Source organism: Cryptotermes secundus, unplaced genomic scaffold, assembly GCF_002891405.2.
Source record: "Cryptotermes secundus unplaced genomic scaffold, Csec_1.0 scaffold57, whole genome shotgun sequence".
Taxonomy (NCBI): domain Eukaryota; kingdom Metazoa; phylum Arthropoda; class Insecta; order Blattodea; family Kalotermitidae; genus Cryptotermes; species Cryptotermes secundus.
In genome coordinates, this window is record NW_019725840.1 from 469,738 (window position 1) to 492,000 (window position 22,263).

At 44.9% G+C, this 22,263-nt stretch overlaps 1 protein-coding gene across 6 annotated transcripts in view; it reads left to right on the forward strand.

The window, feature by feature from the left end:
- LOC111863613 (voltage-dependent calcium channel subunit alpha-2/delta-3) overlaps window positions 1-22,263 on the forward strand; it is a 103,259-nt gene that overhangs the window by 20,413 nt on the left and 60,583 nt on the right. For all 6 annotated transcript variants that reach the window (XM_033751132.1, XM_033751134.1, XM_033751133.1 and 3 more), the window contains exons 2-3: window positions 6,994-7,075; window positions 19,671-19,781. In XM_033751132.1, the coding sequence (XP_033607023.1) occupies window positions 6,994-7,075; window positions 19,671-19,781 (193 nt within the window). The remainder of the gene's footprint in view (window positions 1-6,993; window positions 7,076-19,670; window positions 19,782-22,263) is intronic.

Consider the following 22,263-nt stretch of genomic DNA (forward strand, 5'->3'; position numbering starts at 1 on the left):
AACTGAGGACTTCCCCAATAAGAGCAGCAAACTGTATGAAGAAGAGTACAAGATTTCAGGATAGAACGGGGTTAAGACGATTTATAGAGTTCGTATCGCTGAAAGGGACACTAAGAAGTTTTGAGGCAACTGTTCCACGTGACCTTGCTTACTGAAGTGACGTGTGTAGGACGTGAGGAAATAGTTACACAGAATACCATCGGAGAGCTGTGGGCGACGATCGAACTATAAAACAGTATTATATTCTTCTGTGACGCTTAATAATCTATGTGTCCTGTTTGAACGCCTAACCCTGCTGTTATTTTCAATACAGTTCTGTTTGCGGGCTCCTTCTGTGAGGTGAGCTCAATCAGAACGCCGAGTGGGAACGTTTTCTTTCGCGCTTCCTTTCAAACAAAATGAGACGCAATCCATACCGGAATACGCGAATTTTCCACATGCAGTGTTTGTACCTTTTCATCCTGAATGCCTCGATCTGTACAGTTTGACAGCATTAAGTTCGCATGACTGTCTGCATACTAAATTTCAAGTGCCTGACTCCAGTGACCCGTTAGTTAGACTAACAAACCGAGAGATGGAGACAGATTTCCTATAGCTGCCATTCCTTGTCTTGCATTAATATACAAGAAGTTCGTGGAAGAACTGATAGCCTACTTTCCTTTCATACGACACGTACCGTATAGAAAATGGCGTCTCCAACAATTATTTTTTTGCCGCGGGAATGTTTTTTACTGAGCCGTTGCCTAGCAACGATAGGAGGATACACAGACTGACCCACAGGCTCTCCTTTGATACGACACGGACCGGATAGAAAATGATGCGTCTAACAGTTCTTCTATTCTTGCGTGGATTCGTTGTCGCTGTAACGTGTTTACCTATCCGTTGCCTAGTAACGGTAAGGCGTAATACACACACAGACTGATGGAAGGGAGTAAGACATCAAACGCTGCTCCCACTTCAGAAATTCGCGCAACCGTCGTAATACTTAGAAGGTACGTGTTTGTGATGAACCCCAGTGGCATGCTGTCCGTATTCAAATTTATCGAAGTCTATCCGGCAGTTCTCGCGCTGAAAAGGACATGCAGAGAAGCCAGTTCTGCGCTCCTTCACTACCTTCACGTCGCGCGAAGACTGCGTGACAGGCGAGCGCTAGTATCAAAATCCTTCAACTGTGGCAACGGATCTGTCTAAAAGCGTAGGCGGGGGGGGGGGTTCAACTTCGGTGGAAGCTTCACTCTTCCTGCACTATAGACACCGAAATGCTAACTTTGCAGATTTGCCTTTCCGCTAGACGCCGCCAGCAGCCCACATGTCCGTATGCTTACATTTGTAGTCAAGATAGCTCAGTCAGTATAGTGTCTACACTAAGGGCTGGACGACCGAGGAATTGGTATTCCTTTCTCATCAGAGTTATGAGTTCTCTACAGCTCTAGAGCTGAACTGTGTATGTGCTATGGGGGCCAACCTACCCTCCTGTCCAGTTTGTACCAGGGGCTCCTCCCCGTGGGAAGGGCGAACCTCACGACTCATCTCCTTCTGGAGCCGAGATTAAAAACGTGTGAATCTGCACTTGCAACACAAGAATTGCGTCTAGGGATTTGTGAGGAATGCAGGAAGTCGGAACCATCAAATGAATCGTAGCATCATGTATTAGCAACTACTGCCTGAGCAAAAACATAATTGCTTTAGTTCAACCTATTGGAGCCCTACACAGATATGCCACGGGGTCAGTACCTTCTGAAATGATTTGCATTTGTATTATACGTGTCTTTGTGTCCGTACTTTCCCCCCCCCTGACGTTCTCTTCCTCACTCCGCAAGTCTCTACCAGTACGCATCGCCATAAGTAGTCTTGCCATGGTGCTTAATTAAGCACAGGGAGAACTTTACCTCTGCAATTTCCGTCTCTTTAGTTCAGTGTCATATAAAGTGAAGGTTCTCACACTGGTGGTTATGAAGAGTTTTATCTGCTGCGATATAACGCCGTGTAGTGTGTTGAAATTCCGAAACGTCTGTTAACTCTCAAAGGACTACTCGGCGTTATAGCACAGAAGACAGAACTCTGACAAGAAAATGTTTATACTATTCTTTTATTGCTAGTGGGGTGGGACTAAGTCCCTTGTACTGCGGCCACTTCTGGCCTATTGTACCGCCCCAGATGATAGGTGAGGGTGATTGTGGAGCAATTGGTGGAATGAAGTACTCGGAGAAAACCTGCCCCAGTGCCACTTTGTCCACCACAAATCCCACTTGACCAGACCCGGGGTCGAACCCGGGCCGCTGCTGTGGGAAGCCAGCGACTAACCGCTTGAGCTATGGCGCGATGTTTATACTAGGAACGCATCGTTTAATATTCCGTGTTGTCTGTTACGAGGGTTTTACTTTTATTCAAAAATTTACTGACTTTCTAGGGAGATAAGCCACGTAGCTAATATTGCACTTGCTATATATAGCTAATATTGCTATAATAGCACTTGCACTCAGTTACTTATGTCTCTCATTTTTTAGCGAATATAAAACATGCTCACTGACTGCCGGAAAATAACTCTGTATTATGCATTTGTTTTACGAATTTCTTGCAAAATGTAAATACGTACATTCGACCTATTTGGCATATTATATATTCATTATGGTATATGCAGTAGAGATAGCTAACATCCTTGGGCAACATGGCACAATTAAAATATCTGGGAGCGACAGTAACAAATCGAATTTGATTCAGGAGGAAATTAAGAGGAGATTCAAATCTTATAATCCTTGCTATCATAAAAAGCAAAGATATCCCTGTAAGAGGCTGTCAAGGCCCATAGGGTTGTGAGACGTCGGGGTTCCCACAGTTTCTAGACAATCGACTCACAGATGGCGGTGAGGTTGTCAATCTTACGAGCCGGCCGGCCTTTACCCCCCAGGAAGATTCCTGGTACTCATTTCTGTTAGAGGCTGAGTCGACCTCAGAGCCATAGTGCGGCTGGAAGGATTAGGTCAATTGAAAAATCCAACGACCTTCCGGCTTGTAGCTTAGTCCCTCAAGCAAGTACACTACCGTGTGTTCGCCAATGTTTGCTACCATCCAGTCCAGAACCTTTAGTCTAAACACGTAAAAATTAGAATACATGAGAATATAATTTTGCGTCGAATGATTGGACGATCAGTGAAAAATAAATTCAATAGGGCGTGGAAAGAAGTGGTCGTGGCCGAATTTGAGGAAGTAAAATGGCGTTTGCTTGGAATGACTCACTAATCTACAGGAGAACGCAATCAGTTTATCCGGTGCCCTGGCCAAGATATGAACGTGGGACCTTCCGCATGAGAAACAGGTGTGATGCGCAGAGGAATAGCTCGTAATAGTGGACACCTCCAGACTGCATCAGGCTAATAGCAAAGGTCTCCTTGTGCTTAATTATGCAGCACGCAATGAAGACGTATGGGGGAAGAGTGGTAGAACTCCGTACATGCTTAACCTCAACACTAGATTGAGATGAGTGGTCAGCTTCAATATCCGGCCGCTTTAATCCCTTAAAAAGATCCTCGTTTGATATGAGTTCGTATCTGTCTCAGAGACGGGTTACATGTCATGGCGAAAACATTTTTGCAGCTGTCGGGAATCGAACCATTGTCATCCATCACGTGTCCTAGTTTGCTATATTGATTGAACAGTCACAAGACTGAAAGGGATGATGAAACAAAACGCTGATGAGCCCAAATGAAGCGATTAAATTGCTATTATAAACTTATATGTGACAGTTTGGGGTTAAGCAACAACAACTGAATAAAGAAATAAAACAAATGAATAAGGGAGGACGGAACAGTGGACTGCTTCTACGGCGTGGCGTGTGCGGACGTTGAACTAGAGGCAGGGACGCTGTAATGAAGGGCGGAGTCAGGGACCTCGTGCGCAGGCGTCAGAAACAGCGATTCGACTAGCCTTGCTTGTACACAACATTATTATTTTTGTGTCGGCACAATGGGGATTTCCAGCACTTGCGAGCCATTGAAAGGGAAATTTTCTGACGTGGAAGGGAACTTCAGCTCAATAGCCTATATTTTTATTACACTCTCTATTGTTGGTATCTCGCTGAACTAACAATGCCTTCATTGGAAGCGAGTAATATCAACACGGTGTGGGTTTTGAGACGCAGAATTTGATTGGTCGGTTGCTGCATTGTGCAGCCATCTATGGAGAACTATTAAAGACAAGAAGCGGAATTCATGAAGAATATGTTTGCTAATTTAGAAAGTTGTAGCATGAAATTAGATAGCTCTACCCAACATCTTAAGATTATGAAGAAAGTCGTCTTCTGGGTTTAGGCGCCGTGTATTCTTCGTTTTGGTCGACGTNCAAAACTTACATCTTAATATTATGTTGTTAAAATTAACTAAATCCATGAAACACAGTCCTTCTTGGGAACCCAACAAAATTCCAGACATTTTATGGAACACGAATGTTCATTACCATGTTCACAACAGTCGACCATTGGTTCATTTCCTGAGCCAGGCAAATCCAGTCCACATCCTCCAAACTTATCTCCTTAAGATAGATTATAATAATACACTCCCATCTACGCCTAGGTCTTCAAAGTGTTCTGTTTCCTTAAGGATTTCCTACGAAAACTTCATATGAATTTCTCACCTCTATCATGTGTGATACATGTTCCGGCCGTCTCATCCTCCTTGATTTATTCATCCTATTAATATTTGGGTGAGAATCAGGCCTGGAAATGATGAAACTTATCATGAAATTTTCTCCAGTACCCTGTTACTTCCTCTATCCTAGGTCCAAATATTGTCAGTCTTGTGTTCTTCCCTAGGAGTCGGGATAGCTCAGTCGGTACAGCGATGAGCTATGGGCTGAACGACCGGGGTTAGAATCCCGGCAGGGCAACAGATTTCTCTCTACACCACAGCGTCCAGACCGACTATGGGTATCAAGCAGACTCCTATGCAATGGGTACTAGGGTCGATTTCCCCGGGTGCAAAGATGACCACTCACTTCCAGCTAGTGTCGAATTCAAAAATAGTGGGGCTATACCTCCACTCCTTCATACGTCTGCATGCCATAATGCTTAATTAAGTATCTACGGGAACAACTTTACCGACTTACGTTCTTCCCTTAATGTGAGAGGCAAATATTTATACCAATACAAAACAGCAAGCAAGAGGTAACGTAATTGATTGAGGCACTATGCTACAAGCTGAAAGGTCGCGGGTTCAAGTCCCGATGATGTCATTGGATTTGTTCAATTGACTTATTCCTTCGAGCCGCACTATGGCCCTGGGCTCGACTCAGCCTCTAACAGAAATGAGTACCAGGAATCTTCGTGGGTGTAAAGGGCGGCCGGCGCGTAGGACTGACAACCTTACCGCCATCTGTGAGCCGATTGTCGAGAAAATGTGGGAGCCTCGACGTCTCACAACCCTATGGGCCTCCGCAGCCTCTCACAGGGATAGCTTTACCTTTTTACCTTACCTTTTGCACACAGACTTATACACGCGTACGTGGCGAGCTGATAAACCACCGAGAGGCTGCTGTAGCGGTAACTCTTTGTATTAATATGATGGAGGTGCTCGGTTCTAATCTCGGCTGGACAATTCGAGTTACTGTCCTGCCATCAGGTGCTACATAATCTCGCTACTGACGTCATGAGATCCCATGAAACGCATGATGGACCTGTCTTTTCTTACGAAATTTGTAGAGCAACAAGGAATCAGTCATCTGTTGGTTTTGAGGTTCTGACACCGGTGGTTATGAAGGGTTCTATCTCCTGGGATATAATTCCATGTAGCCCGTTGAAATTAAATAGACGTTTCAGAGTAACTTGTTACCTCCATCTTCAGAGTCGAATGATCATGAAAGAAACCAGTGTGAGCTCCACTTGCCACCTGCTTTCACGCTAGTTTCTTGCTCGGATTATTCTTCTGCCCTGAATATGGAGCCGACGTGTTCCTCGAAACGTCGATTAACTTTCAATGGACTGCACGGCGTTATGTCCGAGAAGACAGAACTCTTCACAAACAGTTATTTGTTTATGTCGAGTAAAAATTCAGCGCGGCCAGTAGGACTATACTGAAGAAGTCAGGAGCACAGCGCAGGTTTCTGTACATTGTGCGGTGGCACTCCTGTATCGTGGCCTTATTGATTTCCAGCAAGTTGGTGCATGCCTCTCGCTTGGGACACACACGGCTTATCCTACACAAATTCTACTGCAGAACCCCATGATGCAGGATTTCTGTGTGAAGATGAGAAACAACTCCCGCAACTTGTATCAGGACCTGCACTGTGTTACCTGGGTTCTTAAGCCGTAATTTTGTCATATGCAGAGATGGCTGAACCATGAAAGAGCCATGAAAGAGCCATTAAATTTGTCGGATTATGGAAATAAGTGCCCCACAGATGGTGTAGCCACCTTATCGTGCTGGTGGGGTTTGAATGCTCCTGAGACCCTGAGATCTATGCTGGCGGTAGCCTAGCTACTGGTAGGATCACCCATACCGGACAGGTCAAGGGGTAGGAGCAAGATGAAGAGGGATAACATGGTCCTCCAGGTTGGGGGTTGTGTGTGATGCTAACAACCCCACACCGTAAAAACTAAATTGTTTAGAAACCAGATAATCAGCCTCTAAAATGAAATATTTACAAGAGATAGGAAGACGCAGGTTGAGATGGTTGGAGGATGTGCATGTTAATAATATATGTTATCAGTTTAGACTGCGGTATCTGTGTTGTGACACCAGTTTTGTAGGCGAAGGAATATCTCCATGGTTGTGCAGGTTCAGGAACTGGCTCAGTTGTACACGCAGATTGTAAGGAATGTGTACAGGCCCACGGGAAGAACGGTAATAAGACTCATAATATTTAAACACTGAAGATGGAAACAAAATTTTCTCCCGAAACATCGATATTAGACTATAAGACTACACGGTATCACAACCTACGAGGCTAAGTGTAGCTTTAAAAGTCTGAAGTCATGCGTAATTTGTCTGTGTTGTGTTTCAGGGTGAAGAATTGGGCCCTAAAATTCGGAGTGGACCTATGGGAATTTGGGCGCCAATTTACAAAAATGAGCGAGATTCAAAAGGTGAGTAACACTGCACTAATACTACATCTGGAAACGTTACACGTTTACGTTCGTACGTGGTGACAACTCCTTGAAGCTGTGTCTGATTGGCTGGAGAGAGAGCATGAGACATGGCATGATTTCCTCTTTCCAGTTCCTTGCGTACTCACTGCCCGTGTCCACCTTCCCATCTCATCCGGTACAATGTTAATTATGGCCAGTACACCACCTAGCACTGAAAATTTTCGTGATTTTTCCAAGTTTCTCCAAGCAGATGTCGTTATAGCACGCCTTGTTCCTTCGACGATTCATTCTCTAGCTATTGACGGGATCTGGAGATAGCTCAGTCGGTATAGTCACGGGCTTGACATCCGGAGTTCGTTTCCGGTTAGAGGCAAGAGCGTCCAGACCGGCCCTGAGGCTCACCCAGCCTCTTAACAAATTGTTACCAGGGACTCTTTCCCCAGGGACTAAGCTACCGGAGCGTGAAGCTGACCATTCACCTCCATCTAGTGCCGAGGTCAAGAATAGTGGAGCTATACCTCCATCACTCCCTACGTCTTCATGGCGTGACATTACTTTCTCTGTTATGACTACTGATATCGCCTTGAGTAGCTCAGTCCGTTACACTGTAATCACTAATCAGGAAGCCTCGTTCAGGCATTAGTAGTAGCAGAGACTTCGGCAATGTTCGGGCGTGTTCGGAAGGTGAATCTTCTTTTGTATGCAAGTTCGGAAAAGTACGCACAGCGTCACTTCCGTTTGATTAACTCGAAAAACCTGAGATTTACGAAAAAAAAAAGTGTACTGTACATGTAGAATGTGTGTTTAATCTTGTCTCTGCTCCGTTTGTAAAGTGTCCGTTATTTTTGCCCGATTTTAACCAAAACTGCAATGTCAACAAGTCGTATTAAAGGCATGCGATATCAAATTTTATGAAAAACTGTTGCAGCTTTTCTCGGGGTGTTTCACGCGGAAATAGGCGAGCTCGGGTGGAGCATGGCGAAAGCATCTGAAAGGGGAGAAGAATAACAAGAGAAAAGAGATAACTTGTGAAGACGGGAGAAAGAAACAAAATAGTAATAAAACAGGTAAAGATAAAAAAAACCCTGTGTTTAGATAATTCAGCACTACATCAATAACGCATATGGGGGAGTAACTGAGTAGATCCACGTATTGACCGGTACTAGTTCGAGTGATTAACTTCACGCCTTGGCCGCTTTACCCCTGGAAAAAAGTCTTCCGTACTTTTTGGATATGAGGCTGGGTGGGCCCCAGAACCGGTCTGGACGATGCGGAGAAGAGAAAAAGCTTATGCCTACCGGGGCTTGAATTCCGAGCCCTCAGCCAGTCGCTATAGCGACTGGGCTATCCCGGCTGCCGATACTAGCGCAGTGAAAGAACAAACGTGGACTCACAGGTTAAACATTATGCAGATGGGGTGGGCACTCATGGAGCTGAGCCCTTCTTGAGGAGCCGCCAATTCTGCAGCTACTCAAGAACTTACCAGCACTTTATGGAACCTGAAGGTTCATTACCGTGTTCACAAGAGCCCTCCACTAGCCCCTATACTGAGCCAGATCAATCCAATCCATACCATCACATCCTATCTCTCTAAGATCCATTTTAATATTGTCCACCCGGCTACGCCTTGGTTTTCCCAGTGGTCTCTTTCCTTCTCGCTTTCCCTCCAATATCCTATATGCATTCCTCTTCCCCCACATTCGTGCTACAAGCCCTGCGCACCTCATCCTCCTTGACTTTATCATTCTAATGATACTTGGAGAAGAGTACAAGTTATGAAGCACGCCCAACCTCCAAGCTGGAGGACCACCCTTTGTCGGCTGTCAATTCAATATATTCGCAGCTTCCCTCCATCCGCAACCTGAGGACAAGGGACCCACCTAACATGGCACTTACGAGGGGGACGCGCGATGAAGGTGAAGGCGGGTCTGAAGAAATTGGGCCACATTTTAGGGCTCCCTCCTGCCATCGATTGCGCGCTCCTTCCGACCCCTCTACATGCCAACCCCGATCGACAAGAGCGCAGGCCACCGCAAGGGGGCGGCTAGCGCGGGGGAGGTCATGGCTTGTCCCGAGATTATAACACAGTTCTGGCTTCCCTCACAAGGAAATATTTCCCAGCACAACGTTGTCATATTTCAAGGAAGCTGCATATTTTGCAACGTCTCGGCTGTCATTCAGTATTAAAATTGAAATAAAAATATTTCAAGCCTGAATTACATGTGTTTTTATCCTATGTTCCACATAAAAAGAAGAAATAAATAAAAGGAGGCTTACGCGATCTCCATGTTGTGAGTCTGTGTGAATGCTTGAACCAATATTTATGAAACTTGGCACCTGAGCCAATCTCAAAGGCTTACTTCTTAAATCCCTCACATCAATCTGTATGTCTGTACGAATATATGTATCTCTCCTATCGTTGCTAGGCAACAGCTCGGTTTAAACGTTCTCGCGGCAACGAATACACGGATAGCAGAATTGCAGGACGCGTTGTTTTCTATGGTGTTCGTATCGTATCAAAGGAAATTAGCTATTAGTTCTTCCCATAAATTCTTGCTCTTCACATCGAGTGGATAAAGTGGACGCATAATGGGAAGCCATGATCGTTTCCCTGGCAACCCAAATGCTTCATCACCACAACCACTCAGTCGGGGAAAGAGCCCCCTGTAGCTATTGGACAGGAGACTCTTTGGGCCCCGGAGTCGGTCTGGACGCTGTAGAGAAGAGAAAAATTTGTTGGCCCTACTAAACATAAAATTCACACAGCCACCGTACTGTCCAACGTTGGGGACACGCGGTACCGTAGTTGGTGAGGCACTATGCTGCAAGACGGAAGGTCGCTGGTTCGATTCCCGATGAATTTACTGGATTTTCCAGTTGACCTAATCTATCCAGCCGCACTGTGTCCTTGTGGTCGACTCAGCCTCGAACAGAAATCAGTACCAAGAATCTTCCTGGGGGTAGAAGGCGGCCGGCGCGTGATGGTGACATCACCACCATCTCTGAGTCGATTGTGTAGAAAATTTTGGAGCCTCGACATCTCACAACCTTATGGGCCTCCACGGCCTGTTACAGGGGGACAGCTTTACCTTATATCTTAGGTCGCTGTAGCAGTTATGGTCAAATGGATAAGAAACGTCTTTATGTAATGAAGAAGTTGAATGCAATGGCTACAGTTTGTATAAGTTGTGCTTTACGGAAAGCTGTCATACTTATCGCATTTATATTTTTTAAACTCGCTTCTTTAATTCAAGTTGCATTATGAAACACAATTGCAGTTCTGCTGACCAGTCTTTCATGAAAGAATCCGATAATACAGACCGCTGTAAGACCGTATGGACATACTGAGATGGGTCGTACACAGAAACATACGTAATTATTCTGTCTGTGTAGGTGCGATATATCGATTGTTAGCTGGTCATTAGAGCAACGTAATCGATTCTAACCCCTCTACCCCCTCCCCGGCACTGACCAGTTGTATGTTGCACGAGAGGGTGGAAGACGAGGGATGGCCCACGTTAGAAAATTGGGGTGATTTGACTGCGATTACAGTGCATTGTAACTCACAAAGTTAGGGGGGTGGGTGATTTTGTGCCCTATCCGATTCCATGGGAGCCGGGATAGCGTAGTCAGCATAGCGACTTGCTACGGGCTCGACGTGAGGAGCCGGGATAGCGTAGTCAGCGTAGCGACTTCCTACGGGCTCGACGTGAGGAGCCGGGATAGCGTAGTCAGCATAGCGACTTGCTGCGGGCTAGACGTGAGGAGCTGGGATAGCGTAGTCAGTGTAGTGACTTGCTACGGGCTCGACGTGGGGAGCCGGGATAGCGTAGTCAGTGTAGTGACTTACTACGGGCTCGACGTGGGGAGCCGGGATAGCGTAGTCAGCGTAGCGACTTGCTACGGGCTCGACGTGGGGAGCCGGGATAGCGTAGTCAGCGTAGTGACTTGCTACGGGCTGGACGTGAGGAGCCGGGATAGCGTAGTCAGCATAGCGACTTGCTACGGGCTGCACGACCTCGGGGTCGGAGTTCGGGTCCGGGTAAGGGCTAGAATTTTCTCTTTTCCACAGCGTGGAGACCGGCTCTGCTACCCCCTCAGCCTGCTATCCAATGGGTACCGGGGGCTATTTCCCCGGTGGTAAAGTGGACGGGTCTTGAAGCTGACCACTCACCTCCAACTAGTGCCGAGGTCAAGAAAATGTGAATCTATACACCCCCCTATATGCCCTCTGACGCGATAAATTTGCTACCGAGCCGTTGCCTAGCAGCGTTAAGGGGATACGAATACAGACACATAGACTGATGGGAGGGATTTATGGAGTACGCTGTTGAGATTGGCTCAGGTGCAAGTTTTATAAAGACTGGTTCAAGGGTTCAAAAATGTATAGGGGTGTCACAGACAACATAGGGGGGCACGAGGTAGCGTAGATGGATGAGGCACTATGCTACAAGCCGAAAGGTCGCGGGTTCAAGTCGCGATGAGGTCATTGGATTTTCTCAATTGACCTAATCCTTCCAGCCGCACTATGGCCCTGGGATCGACTCAGCCTCTAACAGAAATGAGTACCAGCAAATCTTCCTCGGGGGTAAAGGGCGGCTGGCGCGTAAGGCCCACAACCTCACCGCCATCTGTGAGCAAACTGTCTAGAAAATGTGGGAACCTCAACATCTGACAACCCTATGGGCCTCCACGGCCCGTTACAGGGATACCTTTACTTTACTTTTGCTTACAGACAACATGTTTATCTCAGAAACCTTTTATTTTTTTAAATAAGGAAATTAGGCTTTACTGGGGAAGACGCCTGTTCTTCAGTGTGATTTTTCTCAACCCTTTAATACTCAATAGTAACTTACCGCCTGCTTGGGCCGCGCCATAGCTCAAGCGGTTAGTCGCTGACTTCTCACCGTGGGGGCCCGGGTTCGATCCCGGGTCTGGTCAAGTGGGATTTATGGTGGACAAAGTGGCGCTGGGGCAGGTTTTCTCCGCGTACTTCTTCATTCCACCAATTGCTCCACAACCACCCTCGCCTATCATCTGGGGCTGGTACAATAGGCCAGAAGTGGCCGCAGTACAAGGGACTTAGTCCCACCCCACTAGCAATAACAATAATACCGCCTACTTCGAGATCCGGAAGCTCAGCATTCATCCCAAAGGGTATATTTTGTTTCATGTGATTCTCGCAACAAACAGCGATAATTTCCCTAAACAGCATTAACCAATTGTGATGGCGCAATGTGTTTTCTATGTGGCAGGAACTGAACTTTTAAACACTGTCCATATAAACTGTATTGCAATAATTCAACTGTTCCATCAGTGTGCAGTTATATCTCCAGTCCGTTCTAACAGACTCCATTACGAATCGGCCATATTGTTTTCAGTTAACAAATAAAATGGATGAATTTGTGTATATCAGCGCCATATATTATAGAGGTGAACAATGCAAGCACACGAAGGAGGTGATGGTAAGATTGCCTTGCGAGTTATGAATATATCGATAATCGGAAGCGAGGGCCTGATTGTGGCGTACGATACCTCGTTTCCTTCCCGCGCGATAAGGATCGATACACAGTCATCTGTTATTTCCCAAAGCCGCACCCTTCTTCTTATGTCCCTTTCATTTGTTTCCTTCTCCAATTCCCTTGAACTTGTTGTTTCTCTTTGCCTTTATTTCATTTTTTAACGTTTATGTTTCTTCCATCTCGGTTTCGGATTCGATTTACTCCTCTTCTCCTTGGCCCTCAAAAGCAATTACTGATCATGTCTTCTAGAATGTGACGCCGTGTAGTGAGATATGAAATTACCAACGATTTAAGGTAACCTGATGCCTCTTTCTTCAGGATAGAAGACTCATATTTTCCGAAGATGCAGGCAAAAATTTCCTCAGAAAACTCGGTAATTTTCAACCAGACTATACGGTGTTACATCCTGGAACACAGTAATATTCATGTTCTTCGTTGGAGAGCCACAAATCTCAGAGTTTCAATTAATTTCTTTAGTAATGTTCCATGTTCTTCGTACGAACTTCTCTCTTCCTTCTTCTAGACATATCTGATTCATTCGCTCCTACTTTTCCACTAAATATTTATTTAATTTTTTTCTCTCGCTTTCATCCGCTCATTTCTTGCCCTCCCTCCGCTTTCAGTTTTCTGTTTTCCTTTAAGTTTCTCTCCTTTTCTCCTTATTTTCATTCTTCTCCCCCCCTTTTTTGTTTTATTTATTGTGTTTTCGCCTGTTCCATTCCTCTTTATTATTCCACTCTTCTCTTATTGTATTACCTGCTTATTTTTTTAGCTGCTCATTTTTCTTCTATCACTTTCTTTGTCTGCGTTTCGTTTTATTTTTACTTCTTGTTTATTCTGTATTTTCCTTCTGATATATCCTATTTCTGCCTCTATTCATCTCGTTACAGTTCACGTCCCTTTCAAACCTACGTTTCCAACTCCATTTCTAGTTTTCAGAACTGCGACCAGATGTCTCTGAAGTGCGACCAGGCCTTCCTTACAGCAATCAACGAAGGCAGAAACAAGCAACTACTGTTACCAGTGGCAGATCTTAATGCCCACTGGAAAAAGAAAGGCAAGAAAGAACTTCACAGTTTCTGTTAAAACACCAAACGGGACAGAGGAGGAAGCTACTTTGAATGGTACCACAGGAATGAACCGCCGTGCTTTCGTGTCAGTAAACCGTACGAGAGTGGGACACATCAGTCTCAGAGCAAGCCTAAACAGGTTTAACACTGTGACCACGGCCGAATACGAACGTGGTGATGGGCTGCAAACGGAGTAACATATCTTCTGGGGCTGTGAACTGTACGAGGACCAACGGGCAACAGTGATGGACATTTTGTCTGAGAACAGCAAAAAAAGAGTAACCAAACTCAGTTATAGAGCTCTTAAGGCTAGAAGGGAAAAGATTTGTGCAAGGCGTCTGTTACTTCATAAACAGAATTCCTAAATTTATTACCAAAAAATAAGAAAAAGAAGTAAATGTACATGATAGTAGTAGTAGTAGTATACTGTTAGATTTTAGTTAAGAGATATACTAAAAATCGAGGGTGAGACCGCTATGATAGAATAAGATGTTTACACGAACATGCTGCAGAAGGCCGGATGGGCATGGCCTGGGCCTTCTCTGTATATACGTTTATTTCTTTGAATAAGAAGATGCTTACAAGAACGCGTCGGTAGGGGTCGGTAGGGGTCGGTAGGGCGCATTCCGAAACTGAGACACGAACACCACGTAGCATCCAGCATGCAGACCGCAACCCCATCTCATACGAGTCAGCGACATTAGACACAAATTAAAATGTCAGTCATCAGTCATGACCAGATTAGAGAAGCGCACACAGGGTGTGTCAGAAGCGAGCTCCCAAGGAATCAGATGACAGCCATACTTGTCTTGTTTACAGGATACAAAGTAACGTGGTACACAGGGCCGCGCCATAGCTCAAGCGGTTAATCGCTGGCTTCCCGATCCAGGGTCTGGTCAAGTGGGATTTGTGGTGGACAAAGTGGCGCTGGGGCAGGTTTTCTCCAAGTACTTCGGTTTCCCCTGTCAATCTTCATTCCAGCAATTGCTCCACAATGACCCTCACCTATCATCTGGGGCTGGTACAATAGGCCAGAAATGGCCGCAGTACAAGGGACTTAGTCCCACCCCACTAGCAATAAAAAATGGAACATTTGGCTGGGTGACTTCAAAGTAATAAATTGAGAACACACAACTGATTCACTGCATGCTACATGGTTGCTCGGCTGGTCAATGAATTCCCTGCTTTTATGAATTAATAGATCCACTGTCGTGTTGACAGAACTCTTGTTATTGGGCCCTAATGTGGACTGGTTGAATGTAGTCCATATCTTCAGGCCACATTACTCCAACATATATTTTAACATTATATTCCACCGAATTGGTTGAAGCTGTAACGGTTTTTACTCGAATTTTGAAATTTCAGTAAGGAGGGAAGAATTGTACAATATTCTGACAGTTTGGGTTACCCATGAAACTAGCCAGGCTGATTAAAATATGTTTAAACAAATATGATAAAAAATCCGTATAGGTAAACATTTGTGTGATAATTTTTCTATCCAGAATGGTCTAAAACAAGGAGATGCTTTATCACCACTCCTTTTCAACTTTGTTTCAGACAGTGCCATTAGGAAGGTCCTGGAATACCTGGTTGGACTGAAATTAAATGGGACACATTAACTGTGATGTGAGTTTAAACTCCAAATTTGAACTCAGGAGTAAAAGTAACGCTGATGTAGCCTGCTAGAACTTCCCTTACTTCACGCCCCATTCGGTGTGCATACGAATCCCTGTTTATTACGACATGCGCTTTGCACGTAACAATTAAAGTTTCTTAACAAACTTCAGTTCAACACAAATGCTTGCAGCACGCTCTAGCGTCCAGAACTTCAATTAAAGTAAAGTCGAGAAATCGGATCAGTGTAGGGACATCAGCGCTGGACCGGCGGTGGGAACCTCAACCGAATGCCACGGAGCCTGGCACTGAACTACCACACAGATCACTGGACTGACAGCTGAGAAATGGAAACTCGAGAAAAAATAAACGTAAAATAAATTTTCGACATATTGGAACGAGCTGGTCAAAGCGGATAAAGCTGTAACGAGGGAGGCGCAACTCTTACAGAAGTTAAGCTCCTTCTTCCGCCATTTTCCTCATGTCTTCTTCGCCGGAGTGTGGTCAGGAATCCTGCCTGCCCGGAGACCGGCTGTTCTGTCTTGAGGTATTTCATGGATTTCCTCAGTTCCTCCAGAAAGAAGTCTGAGATAGTAAATCCTCGCTTACACATCCTTCCCGATTTATAATTACCGTATTACTTCGAATTATGAAGGTTAGCTGCGAATACATTGAATAAGCAGCCGCAGACAACCGACAAGGGGTGGTCCTCCAGCTTGGATGTTGGTCGTGGGGCTAACAACTCATCATGGTAAAACAAGCTTGTTACGAAAGATCATAAAATAAAAAAAAAACAGAGATGAAGTGACGGGAGGCTGGAGAAAACTGCATAATGAGGAGCCTCATAACTTGTACTCTTCTCCAAATATATTTAGAATGATCAACTCAAAGAGGATAAGATGGGCATTACATGTAGCACGAATCGGGGAAAGAGGAATGCGTGTAGAATTTTGGTGGGAAAGCCGGAAAGAAGGAGACCACTGGGAAGACCAAGACGTAGGTGGGTGGATAATATAAAAATGGATCTTAGAGAGATAGGAAGGGGTGGTATGGATAGGATTGATCTGGCTCAGGATAGGGAGCTGTGGAAGGCTTTTGTGAACACGGTAATGAACTTCCGGGTTCCATAAAATACTGGGAAGTCTTTGAGTAGCCACACAATTGGCAGATTCTCAAGAAGGGCTCAGCTCCATGAGTGACGAGGAGTGTATTACTTCGAATACAAGAAGATCTCGAATTTAAGATGCGTCCAGTTTCTGGATGTGGGTTTTAGGGGGAAAATTTAGAAATATACACATTCCTCGAATTTAAGACACGCTTCATTTTCAACGGGGGAAAAAATATGTAAAATATTCTTATTATATTTGGAAATATCACGGTAACTAGCCATTATAACGATCGACGATCTGTGGCTCAGTCGGTATAGCGACAGGTTGGATGGCCAGGGTTTGATTCCCGGCAGTTACAAGAAATATATCTCTTCTCCACAGCGTCCAGACCTGCTCTGGGGCCCAACCAACCTACTATCCAAAGCGTCCTATGGGCTTTTCCCCCGGGGTAAAGTGACCGGGGCTGACCACTCACCTCCATCTAGAACCCAAGTCAAGAATGGTGGAGCTATACCTCCAATCCCCATTCGTTTTCATGGCGTGGTAATTAATTAATGAAGCACACGAACAAGTTTTCCGTTACCAATCACTAGACGTTTTATATACAAATAGCCTAAGCTATTGAATTCGTTGTTAATTGTAACAAGAGTAAACAATGCAAATGAATATTGCTCTGTTTGCACCTCTTTCTTATCTCTCTCTTCCCTCTTTATCGTGTCTCTCTGCTTCTCCTTCCTGGCTGAGTATCTCCTGCTGTTTTAACGGTTTATTGTCTTTCCAGAGTCTTTCATTCTAATTGCATTGAATTTGTTCCCCTTTGTGCGAACAGAAACTCATCTCACTGCCATTATCCTTCACTAACGCACTCTTTGGATTGGAAATGGAACTAGACTGTTACTTCCGTTCTCGGTTGTCTCCAAAGAGTTTGGAACGGCAAAGAGATGACCGTGTTTCAATTCAGTTTAATGAAGTGTCTATTGAGATACAGGTGGGTAAAACACAGTCACGCAACCGGTTATTTTCGTGTATTAAAAATGCTGGCCTCTATCAGGTTGCTTTTCCTCTGTCCCGTCAGGCAAATTCCGAGATATTATCTTGAATTCAAATGGTTTCCAGTTCATCAATCAACCTACCCTTCAATTGTGTATAGTCTAGGTACTGACAGCATCAGAAAATAACTCACAAAAGAACTATCAGCCCACACATTCTGGTCCCTCATACTATAGATATAGTCCTGTGGTACTGCAGCACCTTAGCTACACTTACTTATGGAGCTGAGCCTTTCTTGAGGAGCCGCCAATTCTGCAGCTACTCAAGAATTTCCCAGCATTTTATGGAACCCGAATGTTCATTACCGTGTTCACAAGAGCCCTCCACTGGTCCCTATACTGAGCCAGATCAATCTAATCCATACCATCCCATCCTATCTCTCTAAGATCCTTTCTAATATTGTTCACCCACGTACGCCTTGGTCTTCCTAGTGGACTCTCTCCTTCTGGCTTTCCCACCAATATTCTATTCTATATTCTCCACCATTCGTGCTACATGCCCTGCCCACCTCATCCTCCTCGAACTGTTACACTACTACTTATTAATAATAAGGGTAAAACGATAGAGCTCTCCATATAACAGGCCGTCGAGGCCTATAGGTTTGTGAGACGTCGAGGTTCCCACATTTTCTAGACAAACGACTTATAGATGGCGGTGAAGCTGGCCGCCCTTTACCCTCGGGAAGATTCCTGGTACTCATTTCTGTTAGAGGCTGAGTCGACCCCAGGGATATAGCGCGACTGGAAAGTTGCGTGTTCAAGTCACAACGTCTCCTCACAGATGTGAGACAGACAGTAGAGCGACAGGAAGTGACAAGATGTAAAGAAGACGCGCTCAGTTGATATGGTTATGGGGAACCTCACCCCCGGCTGTCCCTCTTCCATTCGCACCCCATCACCAACTTTCACTCATTAGCATCTACGTCATAGAGAGAAATAACCTCACGACTCCATGCAGCGTCATGAAATCTCATTGACTTACTGTCATGTGTCGCAAGCCGAGCTAACTTTGGGAAGAAGTCAGTTGAGGTCATTGCCCTTTGTGTCACACAGGAATGAGGCCATTCTCGGATAGACAGGCTGGGTTTGTCCGTGGCAAATGGAGTGGTCCATTATCAAAATGCAACAAATGTGCCCCTGTGCTAATAACTAACTCCATGGTGCGGAAACAAGCAGGCTGGCATAGCGGTAGCGCTGTAATCGGCCCCTCGAGGCAAATACCGGGATAGAACATAGAGTAGGCCACGACCATTCCTTTCAAAATTCTTTCCAATTCACCAAATTACCGTAATATTCGACGCTATGAAGTCTAACATCTGGCAGTGTCGCAAAACAGCCGAACCCTTCCATAGTATTGAGAAACTAACAGTTGCACAACTAGTCAACATTCTATGAAACCGGAAAATTCTTTGCCGTGTTCACAGGAGCCCACCTCTGGTCTCTATCCTAAGCCAGATGAATCTAGTTCACAATATCCCATTTCATTTCTTTCAGATCGATTTTAATATTATCTTCCAATATATATCTAGTTCTTCCAAGTGTCCTCTTTACTTTAAGAATTCCTACAGAAACGTTGTATGTACTCATCTTTTCCCCTTGTGCTCTACATGCTCCGCCCATCTCGTTCTCCGTCGTATATCACGGAGTGTAGTCGTGGAAATAAAACTGAAAACGTTTTGATGTGATTTGAATTCTCGTTCAAAATCTGTTTCTAATTATGGGAGCACAGTTATATTTCTTAATCGGCGTGTTATATATTTAAAAAGAAATTAGTTACTCTAACTTTCAGAATTACAGAGTTCTCGGACTTGTCCATCGTCCGGTATTCTAAACACATTAGAGAACACAACATTTCGTATACTGGATCTGTTTCCTTCCTCGAGGAACCTTGTGGCGCTGTGCATATGTTATAGCTGAACGGTCGGTTAGGTAAATTGCTGCTGGTCCTCGCCAGCATAGTGGTCCATGGTTTCGATTACCGTCGGGACCAGTGAACACATTTTTGTTATTTACAGTCATTACGTATTCTGAAATGGGGCCTCCTCTTTGACGAGAAGATGGGTCTGACTATTGCTGGCCACTCCCCCTCTACTGGCCCTCACTCTCACTCATTCTCGCTCTCTTCACAACCACTCACTTACTCACTCGTTGACTCCTGTAGCTGGACTACTTAGAAGAACACTTTATTTCCTTGCAGTTTTGTGTCACGACTGTTTGTATGTTTACAGAAATACCACGATCTTGACGTGGAAGTGATAAGGAAAGATGGCCTCATCCTAATTAGAGAAATGGCGGCTGAAGTGAAGAATATGATGGACATAAAGATGAACGCCGTCATGGTAAGTCTGAATCATCAATTTCTCATACAGTACTTCATGCTCATATTTCTCATTCTAATGTCATATTCGTTTTATACTAGTTAATAGATGATAAACATTTCTAAATTCATTCATTCTTCCCAGAATCTATCCTTTTCGATATCTTGCTAGGTTCTACCCTTCTTCTCGACGTCTTCTAGCACCTCATTCGTCCGCAAGTCTTTTTAGCTTTAAATTTTAATTCTAGTATCTTTCTTTGTATCTGATGTCTTTGCTCGACTTATTCTTCGACTATGAAGATGGAGGCGGTATGTTCCTCCGAAAATTCAGTTGATTTTCAACGGATTACACGGCGTTATATCCCAGAAGATAATATCTTATTCGATAATATTGTCACGTATAAGGGTAGGCGTGACTAATAATGGTGGGTTTTAGATTTGATGATTGGATTTATTGGGCGTCTCTACTACAGTTACAGTTGATTATAGCAGCTCACACATTGAACGCCTTTTTAACGACGTCTGTTTGTTGAATCTCTCACTGTTGTCTGAATCTCACCTTAGAGGCAGAGTTACTTCACGACTGGCGGTTTACCGTCTATCAGTTCATCTTGGTGACAAGTCCCTTGAGACCCACGATCACAATTTTTATTTTCCAACTAAAGACTTGCGGTTATAGTCCTTCTCTGACGAGAAGATGGGTTTGTCTTTTCAAATTGCTGCTGGTCCTCGCCAGCGTAGTCATTTACAGATCCAAGTCCCGTGGGACTCATGATCATAATTTACTGTTTCAGATTCGAGACTCCCCCCACCTGGAGGGCCAGATCCCCATATTTATATCCCCTAGGAACAGGGAGGCCCGGTTATACCTCCAGGCACTGGGTTCCCTTTTCTTCGCGTTCTACGACTCGCAGGGCTACGGTGGAGGTATTCGACTCCGCCTCCACCGCTAGGCGGCCCGCATAGAGTACACCACGCCCAGCAGTCCGGTTAGTTGTCCCGAGAATCTTATGTTCAGTAACTTGTTACCTGGTAACGTCTCCTTTGCTGTTTGTTGTAACGGGAACTAGTGTTTGTCCAGCCGTTGCCCAACAACGGACGTCTGACTCTGGCTCCACTAATCCGAATTTCAAGCGTCATATCACAGTATTTTCAACATAAATCCTGTATTCATAGACCGGTGGGAAATCGAAACATCTTTACACAGAAATTTTCTTCTGTAAGGTTGCCCATGCCGAGTATGGCATACATTCGTTTACAGGGTAGGTGGACTTTAAGTGAACATTTAGGATTTACAGTGGGTATAGCGGCTGGCTACGGGCTGGACGGCGGAGGGTCGGGGTTCGAGACCCGGTAGGGTGAACCCTTCTCCACGTCGTACAGACTGGATCTTGGGCCCATCCAGCCTCCTATCCAATAGGTACCGAGGTCTTTTCCCCGGGGTTAAATCAGTCGGGACGTGAAACTGACCGCTCACCTCCAACTAGTGGCGAGGTCAAGAAAATATAGATCTGTACATGCATTCCGTCATACGTCTTCATGGCAATTAGTTAAGCACAGGAACAACTTTACCTTATTCAGAATTTATGCCAGTGGCTTTTCACAGTCGATAAAGTAAATAGCCCTAGAGGCAAGCGAACGCGTTAAGTAGCTGAGGGCCTGTCAACAAGAACCCGCTTCCATAGAGTTAGAGAGAACGGGAAGATGGCGAATGTGACGATATTCAGGAGGTGGACCGTAGAGTTGGTTTGCGTAATATTAAGTTGTTCGAGGCCTTTGGGGTTCATAATCGGAGGTTTTGTGGCTTGCTTGTCTCCAGCACACCGTATGACGTGTGTTGACACATGTTTCCACCTGCACACTGCAGTAATTGAGACACGGCGGAACACTCGGCACTCCAGCACAGAAGATAATGATCGTTCGCGTTTATCTCATGCATAGCTTCCTGGATTCGTGGAACCGTATCTGATGCATGTTCACAGGCCGAAATGTTATTACCACGTTATGATCATTCTCGTTTATTTCATGCATAGCTTCCTGGATTCGTGGAACTGTATCTGATGCATCTTCACAGGCCGAAATGTTATTACCACGTTATGATCATTCTCGTTTATCTCATGCATAGCTTCCTGGATTCGTGGAACTGTATCTGATGCATCTTCACAGGCCGAAATGTTATTACCACGTTATGATCATTCTCGTTTATCTCATGCATAGCTTCCTGGATTCGTGGAACTGTATCTGATGCATCTTCACAGGCCGAAATGTTATTACCACCTTACAAAAGCCCGATTTACATGCTTAACTATTCCTATCCGGTTCATATATTTCGCATATTATTTATTTAAGTTTGGAGAAGCAAGCGGTAGCGTAATTGGATGAGGCGCTATGCTATAAGCTGGAAAGTCGCGGTTTCGATTCCAGAAGAGATTGCTCGCGACCATATTTTACTGTCTCAGATTCGAGACTTCCATTTTCGTCGCCTTCTACGACTAGCAGGGCTA